The sequence below is a fragment of the Chlorocebus sabaeus genome, chromosome 7 (assembly GCF_047675955.1).
Source record: "Chlorocebus sabaeus isolate Y175 chromosome 7, mChlSab1.0.hap1, whole genome shotgun sequence".
In the NCBI taxonomy this organism is placed as follows: domain Eukaryota; kingdom Metazoa; phylum Chordata; class Mammalia; order Primates; family Cercopithecidae; genus Chlorocebus; species Chlorocebus sabaeus.
The window spans coordinates 115,742,784-115,762,349 of record NC_132910.1 but is presented as its reverse complement, the minus strand read 5'-3'; the positions used below and the strand labels follow the sequence as shown (position 1 = coordinate 115,762,349).

The 19,566-nt window shown below is 43.6% G+C and overlaps 1 protein-coding gene across 1 annotated transcript; it reads right to left on the bottom strand.

Moving 5' to 3' along the window:
- Nucleotides 1-4,539: 4,539 nt before the first annotated feature.
- Nucleotides 4,540-15,772, bottom strand: TRIM60 (tripartite motif containing 60). Its single transcript, XM_037988046.2, has 3 exons — nucleotides 15,661-15,772; nucleotides 6,752-6,803; nucleotides 4,540-6,228 (listed from the first exon to the last, which is right to left on the bottom strand). The coding sequence occupies exon 3, from the start codon at nucleotides 6,222-6,224 to the stop codon at nucleotides 4,809-4,811; it is 1,416 nt and encodes a 471-aa protein (XP_037843974.2). The 5' UTR covers nucleotides 6,225-6,228; nucleotides 6,752-6,803; nucleotides 15,661-15,772; the 3' UTR covers nucleotides 4,540-4,808.
- Nucleotides 15,773-19,566: the final 3,794 nt, after the last annotated feature.

Genomic DNA, 19,566 nt, shown 5'->3' with positions numbered 1-19,566 from the left:
TACTGGAGGTAATCATGGAGATACTTTACCTCAGTGGTAAGGTAACAGCAGAAATGTCTCCAGGCGGGGGAGGGGGGAGGGATTGCACTGGGAGTTATACCTGATGTAAATGACGAGTTGATGGGTGCTGACGAGTTGATGGGTGCAGCACACCAACATGGCACAAGTATACATATGTAACAAACCTGCACGTTATGCACATGTACCCTAGAACTCAAAGTATAATTAAAAAAAAAAAAAAAAGAAAAAAAAAAGAAATGTCTCCAGGCACTGGGCCTGGTGGCTCATGCCTGTAATCCCAACATTTTGGGAGGCTGAGGTGGGTGGATCACCTAAGATTGGGAGTTTGAGATCAGCCTGATCAACATGGAGAAACTCCGTCTCGACTAAAAATACAAAATTAGCCAGGGGTGGTGGTCAATGTCTGTAATCCCAGCTACTCAGGAGACTGAGGCAGGAGAATCACTTGAACCTGGGAGGTGGAAGTTGTGGTGAGCCGAGATCGCACCACTGCACTCCAGCCTGGGGACAGAGTGAGACTCCATCTCAAAATAAATAAATAAAATCAAAATAAATACATAATCAAATAATCCCATATTTCCATCAATCAGCATTCAACATTCATCAGGATTTCACTAATTCCTGTTTTCTCCTCCTTTTAAATGCTGTCATTGAGGGGGAAGTACCCACTCCAACAAATATGGGTATAATCTTAGATAACCTTTATTATATTTAACAAAATAAGCAATGCTTCCTCCTTGGTATTATTTTATTCTTAATATGTATTGAAAATTCCCCAGGTGCCTTATAAAATGTCTTTTTGGCCAGGTGCCATGGCTTACGCCTGTAATCCCAGCACTTTAGGAGGCAGAGGTGGGTGGATCACCTGAGGTCGGGAGTTCAAGATCAGCCTGGACAACATGGTGAAGCCCCATCTCTACTAAAAATACAAAAATTAGCTGGGTGTGGTGGCACATGCCTGTCTTCCCAGCTACTTGGGAGGCTGAGGCAGGAGAATCACTTGAGCCTGGGAGGCAGAGGTTGCAGCGATCCTAGATTGTGCCATTGCACTCCAGCCTGGGTGACAGAGCAAGACTCCATCTCAAAAACATTAAAATAAAATAAAATGTCTTTTTTTCTTTTTTGAGACGGAGTTTCGCTCTTTTTGCATGAACCACCGCGCCCGGCCAATAAAATGTCTTTTTAAAGTTGGTTTGTTCAAATCTGGATTGAAAGAAGTTTTGTGTTTTACATTTAGAAATTTTATTGGTTTCAACTAAAAAAAATCATTGCCTTGTTGAGTAGAGTAGGTAACTGTCCTGTATTATTTCACACATTTCTGTGTCATTTCCTGTCACTTAACTTATTCCTTGACCTCCATATTTTCTGTAAACTGAGTTATAAAGGCTTGCTAAATTCAGATTTAACTTTTTTCTTGACAAGAATAATTCATAGATGATGTAGTGTACAGTTGACTCTTGAACAACATGGGTACAAGCTGAGCAGATCTACTTATACAGATTTTATTCTGCCTCTGCTACCTGAGACCAACTTCTCCTTTTCTTCCTCAGCCTACTCAACGTGAAGATGACGAGGATGTAGACCTTTATGATCTACTTCCACTTAATGAATAGTAAATATATTTTTCCTATGATTTTTTTCCTTTTTTCTTTTTTGAGACAGGGTTTCGCTCTGTCACCCAGGCTGGAGTGCAGTGGCACAATTATAGTTCACCACCGCCTCGGCCTCCTGGGCTTAAGTGATCCTCCTGCCTCAGCCTCCCAAGTAGCCGGGACAACAGGTACTCACCACCATGCCTGGCTGAATTTTAACATGTTTTGTAGAGGTAGCATCCCACTATGTTGTTCAGGTTGGTCTCAAACTCCTGGGCTCAAGTGACCTCCCATAGTGCTGGGATTACAGGTGTAAGCCCCTCTGTCCAGCCTTCAGCATTTTTTTTTTTTTGTTTAAATTTTTTGCCTTCCTGAGCTGTAAACATCCACTTTTAATAAGGATTTAACTTTCTCATATCAGAAACAGGGCTTGGTTGCCCTTAACACTGTTACCAGTTCTCTACTTCTGTTCCTCAACGTATTTGATCCGGGTATCTGCCTTATACAATAACCTCCTGGGCCGGGCGCGGTGGCTCAAGCCTGTAATCCCAGCACTTTGGGAGGCCGAGATGGGTGGATCACGAGGTCAGGAGATCGAGACCATCCTGGCTAAAACGGTGAAACCCCATCTCTACTCTAAAAATACAAAAAAACTAGCCGGGCGAGGTGGCGGGCGCCTGTAGTCCCAGCTACTCGGGAGGCTGAGGCAGGAGAATGGCATGAACCCAGGAGGCGGAGCTTGCAGTGAGCTGAGATAGTGCCACTGCACTCCAGCCTGGGTGACAGAGCAAGACTCCGCCTCAAAAAAAACAAAAAACAAAAAAAAAACCAATAGCCTCCTGGTGGCCACCTCCCTAATGGGACATGTAGATAAAACCTACTTGACTCACCCCACTGACCTGCACACCCCACAGGGGATGCTATACATTTGCTGCAAGGACTACCGCTCATACAGTGTAATCCCACAAAACTCATGCCTGCTTACCCCAAATCCACCAACTAGAATGCCCCTTGGGAAATGCACTGGACTCCATTAAAGGCCTTGGCCCATTGGTCTCTCTCTCTCTGGCTCCTCAACCGCTAGGTGAGCAGCACTGCCCCTGCAGCCTTCTCATCAGCCCTCAACAGTACCGTCTTCTCTCATGGACCTGTAATAAAACTGTTTCTGTTATTTAATGTGTTTTTGTTGCATTGCCTCCTCTATGTCAAACTCTACTAACACATGGACTTAACTTTTCCCCTGGTCAGGGATCTCCTACAGAGTGGCTGTCTTGGCATGAATAAGCTGGAAAGAGGTCCAACAAGAGCCACAGGGTGTTTGTCAGTATAAACAAGTTTCCTGTGAGAGGGACTCCTGGTCACAGATTGGATACTCAGGCATTAGGCCATCCACCAGGATAAAGAAATATCCCATCAAAGGCACCCTGTAAATATCCACTACCAAATCCCCTGGAGTTGGGGCAGGGCAGGGCAGGGCTGGAGGGTATAGCCACTCTCTGGAGAAACCCCAAGATCAAAAGAGAGAAATATACTACCTCTCTGACCTTACTCCAGTATTTTTCTTTACTCACTACTTGTCGCCGGCTTCCTTGCTATTATTACAGCTTGACAGTCCCTTCCCCATACACCTTCTCAAGCCATGCACTCTGAAATGAAATTTGATGAGGATCTATTTCCAAGCCTATTCCCTCAACTCAAATGTTTGCTCAGATTCCACATTCTCCAAGATACCTACCCTGACCACCCACCTCACATAGCTAACTCTCCCTCATGCACAGCACTCTCATACAGGTGACATTGACCTGCTTTTCCCTGTCATCACAGTATCTGGTCAGCATCTAACACACTACAGCAATTCTCTGTGTTTACTATTTTATTGTTTCCTTTCTCCCCTCCAGGAAGTCTGCTGCTTAAGGATGGAAACCTTTGTTTTGCTCATCTAATACAATTCCAAATTGAAGGCAGATGTTCAGCATCCCTAATCAAAAAACATAAAATCCAAAATGCTCCATAACCTGAAACACTGAGTGCTGCCATGACACCCAAGTGGAAAATTCCAGAGCCGACACTTTTGCTTTCTGAGGGTTCAATGTACACAAACTTTGTTTCATGTAATTACCTGCAGGCTGTGTGTATAAAATGAATTTTTTCTTTCAAATTGTGTCCCATCCCCAAGATATCTCATCGTGCATAAGCAAATATTCCAAAATCCCCCCCAAAAATCTGAAAGCTGAAACACTTCTGGTTCCAAGCATTTTGGAAAAGGGATACTAAACTAAGCTTTGATTAGTCAGTAAAATAAACAAAGTTCAAACACTAGGGCTACAAAAGATCTTAAAGGATTATGAAAAACAGTGGCATCCAAGCATCAAGAATCAGACTGATATCAGACTTGTCAAAACCATCAAGTTTTAAAAATTAAATGATTCCAAATATTCTCTTTAACTGCCACCCAAATGTGGGAAAAGTCATTTGCAAATTTGTAGTCTGACAAACTTTACAATGCTGCAACATTTGGGTTGATGATACCCCAAAATGAAAAGACAAAGAGGAAAACAGAGGCTTAAACCAAGAAAGAAGCTAAGAGTACAGGTCAATTCCTAGAATGGTAGTGCCTGGAAGTAGTCACGAGTGTAGTTGGTGTAGATTGGCAGGTGATACACAGAAAGAGAAAAAGAGCTGTTAGAGATTAGTTATGGATTGTGCACAGGTAAGTACATGTGAGGAAAGGATTTAAACAAAGTGAAGTCCTCATTAACCACAAAAATAAGTCAATTGTTTCAACTGACACACACAAAAGAACAGAAACAGATTATGAGAAATATGGAGGTAAACAGAAGAATCCACTAAAAAGAAAGGTATGTGACAAGTATGATATTCATATAATGTATGCAAGTTTAAATAATTGTCTGAACTAAAAAAAAAATTATAGGCAATTTGAAAACATTTTATTAGACATGTTAAGTAACATAATTCTAAAATATTTTATCTTAGAAATCAAAGCACTTGACAATTGATATTCATAGACTAAATATATGAAAGTGGCATTATGAACATCTTTTTATAGTTGCCAAAAATTTAGGAGAAAAATCAACTCTGGTTTTCAGTGGTAAAACTTAAAAGATTCCAGAAATGAGATTAAATTTACTGGCTAAGTTACCTGCAAAAACTGAAACAGACTCATTTACCAATTCCTTATCTTTCAGAATCTGATACTGAGCAGATTTTAAGAGGTTCGGAATCTGTTCCAGTATAGAAATAAGGCCAAAGGGCTTCTGTGAAAGAATCATTAAAAGTATAGAGAACAGATCTATCATTCATATTATAAAAGGAAAGATCGCCCAATTCATAGTCCAGAAAAATACCAATCTTACTGGGTTTTACTACTGGCAGAAGCTGGGTTGTCTTAGGACCTGACGCAACATAACCACTCTTCATGTATCGCCCAATTGCCCAGAATCCACCCAGAACTGATGGCTGATCCTGCCAGTTCCTAAGAAGACAGGCTTGACACACACCCAATATCCATTTAGGTTTGTTTCCCACTTCTACTTCCCAGTAATGTCGGCCAGAACTAAATTGCTGAGAGCCTAGGACAGCAGGGCAGACATAAAATCTCTTTGGGTTATAACAAATGTTTGGTTTTGTTCTTCCATATCGCACAGCTTTTCTATCCTCAGAGACAATAAGTTGAGGATGTGCTGTGTCAAGATCTAGGATCACATCTACTTGAAATGGCTTGATAATTCTGTCCAAGCCAGAATATTGTGGAGGAAGACTGAAACCATATTTTGTTAATCTAAATGAAAAGAGTTCAGGACGTTTTAGATTTTGATAACTGTGGTGCACACTCTTAACATGTGTCAGTAATTCCAAGTTTGACTGCACAGACTTGCCCTCTACCTCCCTCAGTAGATGTTTTAACGTGGAAACATAATCTGAAAATTTTACAAGGTTTTCATTTAGTTTTTCTAAAATGTTCATCTCTTCATCTTGTATCTGCCTAAGAATAGTCTCTTGCTCGTTCTGTAAAAACAATCTAATTTGCTCAAACTCAGAATTTATTTCTTCCCTCTTATATTCTACCTTCTTTTTCAGCTCCACTGATTTGCTGCCTTGCAGAATTATCACTTTTTCAACTCGTTGTATATTATTTTTCAAGGGCTCAATGCTACCTTCTAGAATTTCTCTGTGATAAGACGCAGCTTTCTTAACAGGGCAAATGTAGTGCTTCTGGTGTTTAGTGGAGAAGCTGCACTGTGTACATAAGATCTCTAGATCCTTCAAACAGAAGAGGGTCAGAAACTGATTGTGTTTTTCACACACGGCATTCTCTTTCTGCCTCTTTCTCTTGCTCCTCCTAATATGGAGTTGTTTAGCAATTTCAGTCAAATTACGGAGCTGGGGGTTCCTCCTGAAGCTCTTGTATGGAAAGCAAAAACGGCAGACAGGACAGGGAAAGGTATCATCTAGATCCTTCCAGGATACATTGAGGCAGGAGCGACAGAAGTTGTGCCCACAGTTGATGGTCACTGGGTCTTTCAAGTACTCCAGACAGATGGGACAACTAGACTCCTCTTGGAGGTTCACCAGAGCCGTCACGAGTTCCATCGAGCTGTGAACAAAGGTAGCGCGTAAGGTAAGCTCCCTCTGGTCAGTGTGAAGGAACTGTGAAAAGGAAGTTGGGCTGAACTTGTCCGGCCTCCGTAGAGCGCAAACCCACTGAGAAGTGGATACCCCTCCCGGACCTTGTAGATTGATCAGGTTTAGGTTTTACTGGCCTGGCATGCTGATGGCACCCACTGGAGTCTTGTTTAGTCCCCTGCTCGTTCGCTTGGAGGATAATAATTCAAAGCTTACAGCTCTATTATAGATCAGCCCATCTGAATCTACCTGTAATGATTTTCTTCTTCAATAAACTAGCCACAGGTTATAATACAGCAGTCATTCCTGTGGATGAGAAAAGACTTTTAATTTCAAAATCTCCTGGATTTGGAATCACAGTATAATAATTGGTTCAGGCAAGAATCATCACTAACTGTAAAAACTACTGGGTAAAATGTTATGGGGGAATGATATTCACATTCTCAAAATTTTACTCTAGGATTATATTTTAATTACAAAGAGAAAATAAGTACCTTTATAATGTAAAGAATACCACCTTAGCCAATGACGGGGCAAACTGATGACCTGCAATGGGGAGCAAAGCATTACCATCTGTGGAGAACTTGTGCAGAATATATATATAAAATACATAAGATTCTATATGTAACTGTGTATTACGTATAAAATTCTATTGTATATAACATACAATCGTTATTATTTTTTGAGATGGAGTTTCGCTGTCACCCAGGCTGGAGTGCAATGGCACAATCTTGGCTCACTGCAACCTCTGCCTGCTAGGTTCAAGTGATTCTCCTGCCTCATGCTCCCAAGTAGCTGAGATTAAGGGGCCCGCCACCACGCCTGGCTAATTTTTGTAGTTTTGTTAGAGACGGGGTTTCGCGCTGGCCTCGAACTCCTGACCTCATGTGATCTGCCTGCCTCAGCCTCCCAAAGTGCTGGAATTACAGGTGTGAGCCACTGCACCTGACCTATAAAATTATATATAAAAATGTATGTATGTATATATAACAGTGAAGAAATCCAAATCAAACAAGATTCAACATGAAAATGGTTCCCAACAGCACAAATGACAACAGTGCTGGGAAAAAAAGCAGGGTTTTTTTTTGTTTTTTTTTTTTTGAGACAGGATCTTGCTGTGTCTTCCAAGCCAGAGTGCAGTGGTATGACCATGGTTCTCTGCAGCCTCAGCCTGCAGAGTAACCGTGACCACAGGCTTGTGCCACCAGGCCCAGCTAATTTTTAAAATATTTTGTAGAGATGGGGGTCTCTCTATGTTGGCCAGGGTGGTTTTGAACAATCCTCCCACCTTGGCCTCCCAAAGTGCTGGGAGTATAGGTGTCAGCCCCTATGCCCAGCCTGTTTCCTTACATATGAGGAAAAACAAACGAACAAAAAAAGCAATTCATTCTCTTAGCTTAGATTCTAGACTGAGAAAAAAAAAAAAAAAGTTGTAATAAAGTAGATAGTATAGGACAAAGTGAAAAAATGGAGGATGTACTCTTTATTAGATATTAGTAATACATCAAAGTTAAGCTTCCTGAATTTCCTAACTGCACCAGAGCTACAAAAGAAAATGTCCTCATTCTTAGGAAATACATGCTTAAATATTTACTGGTGAAGGGGTCATGATCCTTATAAACACCTCTCTTTTCCTTCGGGTCACCTCACAACTCCTCTCTGCTGCTCATCAATCTGACTGCCTCCCACCCCACCCTCTAGTCTCTCATTATCCCATCTCTTTACTTTCATAGAACTCAGTCATAATCTGAGATTGTTTTCTTCAGGTATTTGTTTCTCTTTTGGCCTTAGCTGGTGAATGAGATAGACTGGAAGTGGGTACTTAGTCTACCTTATTCATAGGGAGGTAGTAGAAAATCAGTAAAGACCTTAGCCGGGCGCGGTGGCTCACGCCTGTAATCCCAGCACTTTGGGAGGCCGAGGCGGGCGGATCACGACGTCAGGAGATCGAGACCATCCTGGCTAATACGGTGAAACCCCGTCTCTACTAAAAATACAAAAAATTAGCCGGGCGAGGTGGCGGGCACCTGTAGTCCCAGCTACTCAGAGGCTGAGGCAGGAGAATGGCGTGAACCCGGGAGGCGGAGCTTGCAGTGAGCCGAGATCGCGCCACTGCACTCCAGCCTGGGTGACAAAGCGAGACTCCGTCTCAAAAAAAAAGAAAAAGAAAATCAGTAAAGACCTTCAAGAAAGTGAATCATGAACAAAGTGGATACATGAATGAATAAAATCCAAAAATAATACAAAAAGAGAATAATGTCAATGTTATAAAACATAAAATTTAGGTTGGGAGACTGTTCAAAACTAAAAGAGAGCCCCACTGCACTCAGCCCATTTCAGAATTATTCTAGTATGAATAGAATCATTCATCTTAGATTTAATGAAACAGGAGCTGGGCGCATTAGCTCACACCTGTAATCCCAGCACTTTGGGAGGCCAAGGCAGGGGGATCACTGGAGGTCAGGAGTTCAAGATCAGTCTGGCCAGCATGGTGAAACCCTATCTCTACTAAAAATACAAAAATTTATTGGGCGTGGTGGTGCTTGTCTGTAGTCCCAGCTACTTGGGAGGCTGAGGTGGGAGAATCACTTGAATCTAGGAGGTGAGGTTGCAGTGAACCGAGATCACAGCACTGCACTCCAGCCTGGGCGACAGAGCATGTCTCAAAAAAAAGAACGAAAAGAATTAATGAAACAGGTTATATGTAGTTGTCACACATTTTAACATCTACTCCTGACCCATTTCATTCCAACACACTTCAGCAGAACACACAGCTACATCAGGCTTAGGGTCCTGAAGGAACTGTGAAAAGGAAGTTGGGCTGAACTTGTCCTGCCTTCCTATATACACCTGCAAGTAATCCCAGTATATAGGTAAATTCATTCCTTTTCCCTTTGACTCCGAATTACTTACCAGATCTTCTGGCCACTGCCATCCATGTGAGTGCTCTTAAATGGCTGTGCTAGGTCAGTATGTGGATGGTAGAAAGGGACCGGTGAAAGTGCATTCTCTAACATACACTGACTCACAGCTGTATCTTCCTCTGATCTAGTAGGGTTCAGAATCTAACCATTCTATGTAAATGTCTCATCTTTGCAAACACTATTTCCTTTACCTAGAGGATCCTTTCCTCACCTTTTCCCCAAGACTGATCTCTCATGATATTTGGAAACAGCTCAAAAGTCTCCTTCTCTGGTAAGGTTTACTATGTGTCAGGAACAGTGCTTTCCACAAAATAACCGATCTCCTTAATCAAACCCTCACAACAAAGCAGGAGATCTGTCATAGGCCCTGAGTGTACCTCTCTGGTCAAAATTTAGGCCAAAAATTTCACTATGACCACTCTATCTAGGATATTTCTCATGGTTGTGTTTGCAGGAAGTATCCTTGAAAGAAGACGTAAAGTATCAATTTGGGACAAAGAACAGGTTTGCTAAAAAAATAGATTCCCAAGCTCGGGGTTCACTGGCTATGATGTAAACCTACATTGTGTATGACATCTACCATGGTCCCTCTGCACCACCTCTGTGGGACTTGGGAGGCATGGGGAACCAACACCAGCATGATGCACATGCTGCCAGCTGTGCCAGGAGTAATGAAGTTCTTTGTCTCCAATCCAAGAGTGTTATATCTTCTGAAAGTATCCATTAAATATTAACAGGATAACTTAATAGCTTGTGAGTAAGGTAAAATCCCAAACCCTGAGAGTTTGGTTATTATCTTCAATTACAAACATGGAATGTAAATATATAATGATTGGGCCGGGCATGGTAGCTCACGCCTGTAATCCCATCACTTTGGGAGGCCAAGGCAGGTGGATCATCTGAGGTCATGAGTTCGAGAACAGCCTGGCCAACATGGCGAAACCCCATCTCTACTAAAAAATATAAAAACTAGCTGGGCATGGTGGCACGCTAGTGCCAAGCAATTCTCCTGCCTCAGCCTCAAGTAGCTGGGACTACAGGTGCACACCACCACGCCCAGCTAATTTTTGTATTTTTAGTAGAGATGGGGGTCTTACCATGTTGGCCAGGCTGATCTCGAACTCCTGACGTCAGGTGATCCACCCACCTCAGCCTCCCAAAGTGCTGGGAACTGGGATTACAGGCGTGAGCCACCGTGCCCAGTCTCTTTTTTTTTTTTTTTTTTTGAGACAGAGTCTCATTCTTATCTCCCAGGCTGGAGTGCAATGGCATGATCTCAGCTCACTGCAATCTCTGCCTCCCAGGTTCAAGCAATTCCCCTGCCTCAGCCTCCCCATTACCTGGGATTACAGGTGTCTGCCACCATGACCGGCTAATTTTTGTATTTTTAGTAGAGACGGAGTTTTGCCATGTTGGCCGGGCTGGTCTTGAACTCCTGACCTCAAGTGATCTGCCTGCCTCAGTCTCTCAACGTGAGACAGATGAGAAAGTCTCTACAGATGTGAGCCACCACGCCCGGCCTAAGCACATCATCTTTTCTTCATATTCACATTAGTGCATAGCCTTGAAAACCTTTATTAAAGTGCTTCATATAGCGTTCTGTTTAACCTACCCAGATGGATATCCACAAATTGTTACTATATCAAATAGTCTAACGAGGGGAAAATTAAGATTTTTAAACTTTTTTTAAAAAAACACACAAGATGATGTAAACAGATATCACACAAATTATTAGGTAGCAGTCTCTAATGGGATGGGTGTTTCACTCCAACATTCACTTACCTAGATCTATATGTCATTGATCAACTAATTTAATTTCTTTGAGTTTGTTTCTATTTCAGAAAGCTGAAAGCATTAAATGAAAAAAACCATGTAAGGATAGTACAGTGCCTGACCCAGAACAGATGCTCACCGAGTGGTATTGTGCAGAAGAATGAGCACCCTTAGAAGGCTGCTTGCAAGGCTGCTACTTGGCTCAGGTCTGGCAACTTTGATTTCCAGAATTTATAAGGAACTTACAAGGAAATGGGTCCTGCCATTCCCTTGTAAGAATGGCTCACTATTGGCCAGGCGCGTGGCTCACACCATAATCCCAGCACTTTGGGAGGCCAAGGCGGGCAGATCACCTGAGGTCAGGAGTTCAAGACCAGCCTGGCCAACATGATGAAAACCCGTCTCTACTAAAAATACAAAAACTAGCCAGGTGTGGTTGTGCATGCCTGTACTCCCAGCTACTAGGGAGGCTGAGGCAAGAGAATCACTTGAACCCAGGAGGTGGAGGTTGCAGTGAGCCGAGATTACACCATTGCACTCCAGTCTGGGCAACAGGAGCAAAACTCTGTCTAAAAAAAAAAAGAAGAAAAAGAAAAAAAAAATGGCTTACTACAACTACACCTACAGTGTTTATACAAACAATGAGGTTTATGATGAATAGCTGCTTTCCTTCTGAGAAACTAGAATTTTGATATAAGCTAGGTGGAGAAGCCTGCATGATCTCTTCTCAAGAAAAATTCTGGAAAGACAAATCTTTGTCTTTTTTTTTTTTTTTTTTTCCTTTTTGTGGAGAACGGGGTCTTGCTATATTACCCAGGCAGGTCTCGAACTCCTGGGCTCAAGCTATCCTCCCGCCTCTGCCTCCCTGAGAGCTGGGATTACAGGCGTGAGCCACCGTGCCCGGCCAAGAAAGACAAATCTTTAATAAGTATCCTTGGTAGATAACAGTTCACTCACATAACTTTGTCTCCAGAGAAATTAAGCATGTCCTGTGTGACATCACGTAGAGATGACTCTTGGAAGCTTATGCTCTGTTTCTTCCAGACTTCATCCCACACACTGTTTTCTTTGCTGGTTTTGCTTTGTATCCTTTCACTATAATAAACCATAATTGTTGGCCAGGCATGGTGGTTCGCATCTGTAATCCCAGCACTTTGGGAGGCTGAGGCAAGAGGATCAATTGAGGCCAGACATTCAAGACCAGTCTGGGCAACAGAGCAAGACCTCATCTCTACAAAATTTTATAAAAATCAGCCAGACATGATGGCGTGTGCCTATAGTCCCAGCACTCGGAAGGCTGGGGTGAGAGGATGCCTTAAGCCCAGGAGTTCAAGGCTTCAGTGAGTCATGACTGTGCCAGTGTACTCCAATCTGGATGACAGAGCGAGATGTCATCTCAAAATAATTAGGTTATAACCTCAAATAATACTATGCTGAGTCCTGCGGTCATTTTAGCAAATCACCAAACCCGGGGGTGGTCTTGGGGATACTAACACAGGTATTATTACAAAATCTTATAAAATTTCCAAGTGAAAAGAACGTTTAGAAATTTAGTCAAACTGCCTCCATTTATGTCATTAACTGTTGTAGTATATATATTATAGTGCTATTGAGGTCTAAAACTACTGTATCTCTCATTGTTCCTAATTAGAAAAGGTGTTAACTGCTTATAGCAGTAGTTGGGCCAAAAGTGTCATGTACATTCCAATTTTGAAGGGACAGTAAGGTATTATTACATCTTAAAAATTATAATATTTTTCAATAATAAATTAAAATAAAATAATAATGTGTCCTTTAACTCTTCCCACCTTCCAATTTAACATTTTCATAAATAACAATGTCATTGCATAGGCTCCTAATCCTTATTTTAACACACCATGTTTAATGGATGCTTTGGGGTTGGGTAAATTTGAAGAGGCAGTTTTAAGCATTCTGAACAAAGCTGTACAGTCAATACGTTGCAAAATATGACTGGAATTTTTTTTTTTTTTTTTTTTTTTTTTTTGAGACGGAGTCTTGCTTTGTCGCCCAGGGTGGAGTGCAGTGGCCGGATCTCAGCTCACTGCAAGCTCCGCCTCCCGGGTTTATGCCATTCTCCTGCCTCAGCCTCCCGAGTAGCTGGGACTACAGGCGCCCACCACCTCGCCCGGCTAGTTTTTTGTATTTTTTGGTAGAGACGGGGTTTCACTGAGTTAGCCAGGATGGTCTCGATCTCCTGACCTCGTGATCCGCCCGTCTCGGCCTCCCAAAGTGCTGGGATTACAGGCTTGAGGAATTTTTTAAATTATAAGAAAGAACCACATTGCTGTAAAAAGGGGTATTTCATGGACGGGCGCAGTGGCTCATGCCTGTAATCCCAGAACTTTGGGAGGCTGAGGGGGGTGGATCATGAGGTCAGGAGTTCAAGACCAGCCTGACCAACATGGTGAAACCCTGTCTCTACTAACAATACAAAAATTAGCCAGGTGTAGTGGTGTGCACCTGTAATCCCAGCTCCTTGGGAAGCTGAGGCAGGAGAATTGCTTGAACCCAGGAGGTGGAGGTTGCAGTGAGCCAAGATCACGCCACTGCACTCCATCTTGGGCGACAGAGTGAGAACCCGTATTTAAAAAAAAAAAAAAAAAAAAAAAGTATATTTCATTTAAAATAAAAAAGTACAGGGAACATTCCTGCATAGATCCTGGAACTCAATGGTCTGTCCTTCCCCACACATTCCAGCTTCCCCCAACCCATCTTCCAGACTCAGGCAATGAAGTTTATAAAGAACAGCATTGTAAGCCACTCTTCCCAGTCCAAGCTATAAACATTAGCCTACTATAGTAACTATCTTCTGATACCTGAAGACAGGGCCCCTGTCTTCCAGCATCTATGGGAGAGTTGGGGCCTGACTTCCTTAAGTGCCAGGGAGCAAACCTGGGTGTGTTTCACGTGACCCAACCACCCCTTTCCCACTTTTTGTAATTTTTCACTTCCCTGACTCTACTGAACCCCTACTCACTACCTTCATTCCCCAGTTCCCCTTTGAAGCACTTGGTCACCTCTGTACAAATCACAGTTGAGTTCTGTTCATGCTGAATTCTTCTCCCTATTGCAATAGTACATTACTGATTAAAATCTGTCCTTATGACTACCCAGTGTCTGGCTTTATTTTTGACATGCTCTATCTCCTCAGTCAATTCCATAACTCTATAGTTTCCAAACACAAATCTAACTCTATAACCTTCCGATTTCCAATGGAATGGCTTTTCTTACTCTTAAGTATTACAAGACTCACCAACATCTGGACTTTACTCTTTTCCTGGCTCCACATATCCGATCATACTGCAGATTATAGTTGATATTTTTATATTTATTTTTGTCAGCCTTTGGTTAAGGACACTGGAGAGTACAGTTCGAGGTCTGAATTCTTCCTTGTTTTCCTCAAAACTGAATTACCAACTCAGATTCTTATGCTGGTGTATGGTGTGTGTTCAATAATTATTAGGCTAATAAATCAAACCTGAGGTAGATTCCCTGCTCTCAAAATTTAATCTTCACTGCTTGAGATCTTGTCACATTAAAAAAGAAAAATTCAACCTCTATTACCTAATTTTATTTTTTGAGACAGGATCTCACTCTGTTGCCAAGGTAGGAGTGCAGTGGCGCGATCTCCATTCACCGCAACCTCTGCCTCTGGGCTTAAGTGATCCTTGCACCTCAGCCTCCTGAGTAGCTGGGACCACAGGCACGCCCCACCATGCCCAGAATTTTTTTTTTTTTTTTTTTTTTTTTGTAGAGACAGGGGTCTCACTATGTTGCCCAGGCACTAGCGTGAGCTAGAACTCCTGGGTTCAAGTGATCCTACCGCATCGGCCTCCTCATGTTGGGGTTACAGGTGTGAACCACCGCGCCTGGCTCCTACTCTGATTCTTGTGCTAGTCCATAGTGCGGGCTCAATGAATCAAATTGAATCAAAATGAATCAAATGAATCAAACCCGTGGGAGATTCCCAGCTCTCCAGATTCAACCTCTATTACTTTAGATGATATGAAACGTTAAGTGAGCCTAAACTTTCTCATCCGTAGCAGTTTCCTAACAGCCAGATCCTTGTGAGGACGGAAGGAGACGAAATCCGCCAGAGAAGTGCTGGCGCTGTAGGGTGGTAGATCCTTCGCCTTAACGCTCCCGCTATAATTTTTGGAGATCACGTGGCCACTTCCCAAACTAGCGTTCAGATCAGAATCTTCATCAAAGTTCAATCATCGGGGTCCCACCGCCTCCGCGGCTAAAACAGAAAACGGTGGCTCACGCCTGTAATCCCAGCACTTTGAAAGGCCGAAGAGGGCGGATCACCTGAAGTCGGAAGTTCGACACCAGCCTGGCCAACATGGAGAAACCCAGTCTCTACTAAAAATACAAAAATTAGCTGGGTGTGATAGAGAGCGCCTGTAATCCTAGCTACTCAGGAGGCTGAGACAGGAGAATCGCTTGAATCCGGAAGGTGGAGGTTGCAGTGAGCCGCGATCGCGCCACTGCACTCCAGCCTGGGCGACTGAGCAAGACTCCGTCTCAAAAACAACAAAAAAAGAATCCACAGTCTGAGCTCAGTCGTGGACAGGTCGCGACCCCGAGGTGTGGGCACAGTTGATACTCAGGAAGCCCCTGCCCAGTTAAGGAGGCCTCCCGCCAGGCCCTACTGCGCCTTTCCTGCGGCCCTCCCAGCTTACCTGGAGCAGCTGGACCGGCGATTCAGGCCTGAGGCCGTGCAGGACCCATGGAACCCCGCAGGACGCAGCGCGGAACCCCCACACAACCCTGGGCGCCTTGGTTTTCGAGTTTCGGGCGCACAATTGACCGGCGCGGTGGTTGGCTGCTCCACCGGAAGTGGGCGGGAAGGGCCTGAGCATGCTCAATGCCCCAGGGTGCAGGGAGAGTGGGAAGATTCTGAGGAGAGCCTGGGGCGGCTCCCTCCGTCCTGAGGGCCCTGATGGCTTCAGCAGGTCATTTAAATCACAATGGCCATCTTTTCAGAGTTTTCATTCCTATGAGCAACTTTTTTTTTTTTTTTTTTTTGAGACAGGGTCTGATGCGGTCTCGGCTCACTATAGTCTCGACCATCCAGGCTCAAGCGATCCTCCCACCTTACAGCCGCGCGCCACCATGCCCGGCTGATTTTTGTATTTTTTTGGTGGAGACTGGGTTTCGCCATGTTGCCCCGGCTGGTCTCGAACTCATGGGCTCAAGCGATCCGCCTGCCTCGCTGTGAGCCACCACGCCCGGCCAGGGTGGTTAGTTTTAACGTGCAAGAGGAATAATCAGCTCTTTGAATCAGTTTACGTCTCTGGTTGAGAGGCTGCGTAGTTACCACCCTGGAGACTAGGCCCCACCCTACCAACTCAGACTCACCAAGGTCTCTCCTGAGGAATTGATATTTAAAGTAGATTTTAAGGGACGAGTATGAGTTTGTTGGACGAACTTGAGGGTAAAATCTTCAAGGCTGAAGGATGAGTAATGTGAGGAGCCTCTTAAGTCTTATAACTTGGTAAATAAGACACTGAAAGAGGCTAATATTTGCAGAAGAAATCATAGAATTGGCATAGCAGGTTTTTTTTTTTTTTTTTTTCCGAGACGGAGTCTCACTTTGTCACCCAGGCTGGAGTGCAGTGGCGCGATCTCGGCTCACTGCAAGCTCCGCCTCCCGGGTTCACGCCATTCTCCTGCCTCAGCCTCCGGAGTAGCTGGGACTACAGGCGCCCGTCCCCGCGCCTGGCTAATTTTTTTCTATTTTTTAGTAGAGACAGGGTTTCACCGTGTTAGCCAGGATGGTCTCCATCTTCTGACGTCGTGATCCGCCTGCCTTGGCCTCCCAAAGTGCTGGGATTACAGGTGTGAGCCACCGCGCCCGGCCGGCGCACTTTTCTGTTTAAAATTTAGCGCTACTTGGCCAGGCGCGGTGGTTCACGCATGTAATCCAAGCACTTTGGGAGGCCAAGTCTCGCGGATCAGCTGAGGTCGGGAGTTCGAGATGAGCCTGGCCAACGTGGCGAAACCCCATCTCTACTAAAAATACAAAAAATTAGCCGGGCATGGTGGTGCATCCCTGTAATCCCAGCTACTCGGGAGGCTGAGGCAGGAGAATCACTTGGACCGGGGAGGCGGAGGTTGCAGTGAGCCGAGATTGGGCCACTACACTCCAGCCTGGACAACAGAGTGGAGCTCAATCTCAAAAAAATAAAACAATAAAATAAATAAGTAAATAAAAAAACTTAGGGCTACCTTCCCAGAAAAATACCCTCCTGTATGAAGTCTGAGATTTGATGGAAGAGTGGGAAGTAGGAACAGGGGACAAGTGAAATCTTCAAATCTTCACATCTTAGTGCAGAAGATGCAATCAGAGAGGATGATAAAGGCTGTAGTAAGGAGGACACTGACTGCATCTAGAGTCTGACCAATGGTAGGAAGGAAAGGAAACTCTAAAGGCTTAAGGCTGAATAGGGCCAGATTCCACCGTAACATTAAACCAAAGGCTGGGCGGGTGGTTCAAGCCTGTAATCCCAGCACTTTGGAAGACCAAATGGAGAGGATCGCTAGAGGCCCAGAGTTCAAGACCAGCCCGAGTGACAGAGCGAGACTGACTCAAAACAGAAAAAGAAAAGATGGATTGTGTTGTGCCCTGGATGGAGGACCACGAATCTGTTCTGCAAGGACACAAGGAGCTCACAATCCTCAGTGAACCTTTGACTGGTGCACACAGGGCATCTCTGAGCCTTTGCTGGGAACAGAATATCTCAGTGAGAATCACCTTAGGGGTACAGGTGAGGGAGACTCAGTGAAAGGCATGGAGCCTTCAGCAGGACCTAAGCTGGGGGTAGCCACATGGGAAAGAACCTTGCTGGCTCATGTATTTTAATTTTTAGCAATACTTATGTACTTTAGAAACATATTTTAATATATATTTAAAATTCTATATAATTATAAACATTTTTATTGTATTATAGTAGCATGCTATGTATATATTATATATAAATATTTCACATGATATGTATATATTACCTATAAATATTTAATGAAAATTAAAATTTTTCTTATGGTATTATGTTAACTATATATATATACACATAAACATGTACGGTTCACTTTTTACTCTTAAATCTTCAATGAGGAGGCTGGACATGGTGGCTCACGCCTGTAATCCTAGCACTTTGGGAGGCCGAGGCGGGTGGATCACGAGGTCAGGAGATTGAGACCATCCTGGCTAACACGGTGAAACTCCATCTCTACTAAAAATACAAAAAATTTGCCGGGCGTGGTGGTGGGCGCCTGTAGTCCCAGCTACTCGGGAGGCTGAGGCATAAGAATGGCGTGAACCTGGGAGGTGGAGCTTGCAGTGAGCTGAGATCATGCCACTGCACTCCAGTCTAGGAGACACAGCGAGACTCTTTCTCAAAAAGAAAAAAAAAAAAAAAAAATCTTCAATGAGGAAATTCTTTTATCATATGGGAATTGAAGAATTATACTTCTTCGAAAAAGCTTTATGCCAATTTACTTGTGGTCCCTTTAATTTTGTCAAAGGTGCTCTCTATAAACAGAATATCTATCATTACAGTCAGCAGAAACAAGAGAAACAAAAAAAATCTTTGGAATATCTTGAATCCGTGCCACACCAAACTCCTATTATTAAAAAAATCGACCGGGCGCAGTGGCTCAAGCCTGTAATCCCAGCACTTTGGGAGGCCGAAAAAAATTCTAGTCCATAGCTGGGCATGGTGGCTCAAGTCTGCTATCCCAGCACTTTGTAAGGTCAGGGAAGAAGAATCACTTTAGGCCAGGAGTTTGAGACCAGCCTGGGCACCATAGCCAGATCCTCCCCTCTACAAAAAGAAGAAAAAATATACAGGTGTGGTGGTGCATGCTACTCTGGAGGCTGAGGCAGGAGGATTGCTTGAGTCTAGGAGTGCCAGGGTGCAGTGAGCTATGATGGCACCACTGCTCTTCAGTCTGAGTGACAAAGTGAGACCCTGTCTCAAAAAGAAAAAAAAAATCCACAAACTACTCCAAGTTTCTTTGCCTAGATTCCCATTATGTTGAATATCATAGTTGAGATTTGATTTTACAACTAATTTTGCAATTCTTCACCTAATGTATCCAAATCCCCCATGGCACTGTCAGCTTCTTGGTGGAAATATGTCTCAAACTTATTTGGAGAATAAATAAAACCTGTGGCAGATTTGAAGCTCTCAGCTTCAACCATGGTCCTTCTGGATGATTCTTAACATGCTTACACCTAAACTGCCTCATCTACACATTTGAAATAATAATCCATACCTTAAAGATTTTTGTGAACATTAAAGGACGCTTCCATGGATTGGAGGATGCAGGCGATGTAGGGTGGTGGGTTCTCAAATGACAACTACCACTTCACTTCCTTAACTCCCCGCCCCCACTCCCAAACACACACAGCAATTCTTTGAAGATAACATACCATTTCATAAACCCTAATTCAGATTATAATCTTGAAAGCTTAATTTTTGCAGGCCCACCACCCCTATTCTAACTGTACAATGCTGGGACCAGGAGTCTGAATGTTTCACAAGACCTTTGCAAAGTTCTCAGCTTTTTGCCTGGGGGTCAGC

Bases quoted from the DNA above. Each gene is read 5' to 3' on its own strand.
- TRIM60 (XM_037988046.2), bottom strand. From the start codon at position 6,224: ATGGAACTCGTGACGGCTCTGGTGAACCTCCAAGAGGAGTCTAGTTGT.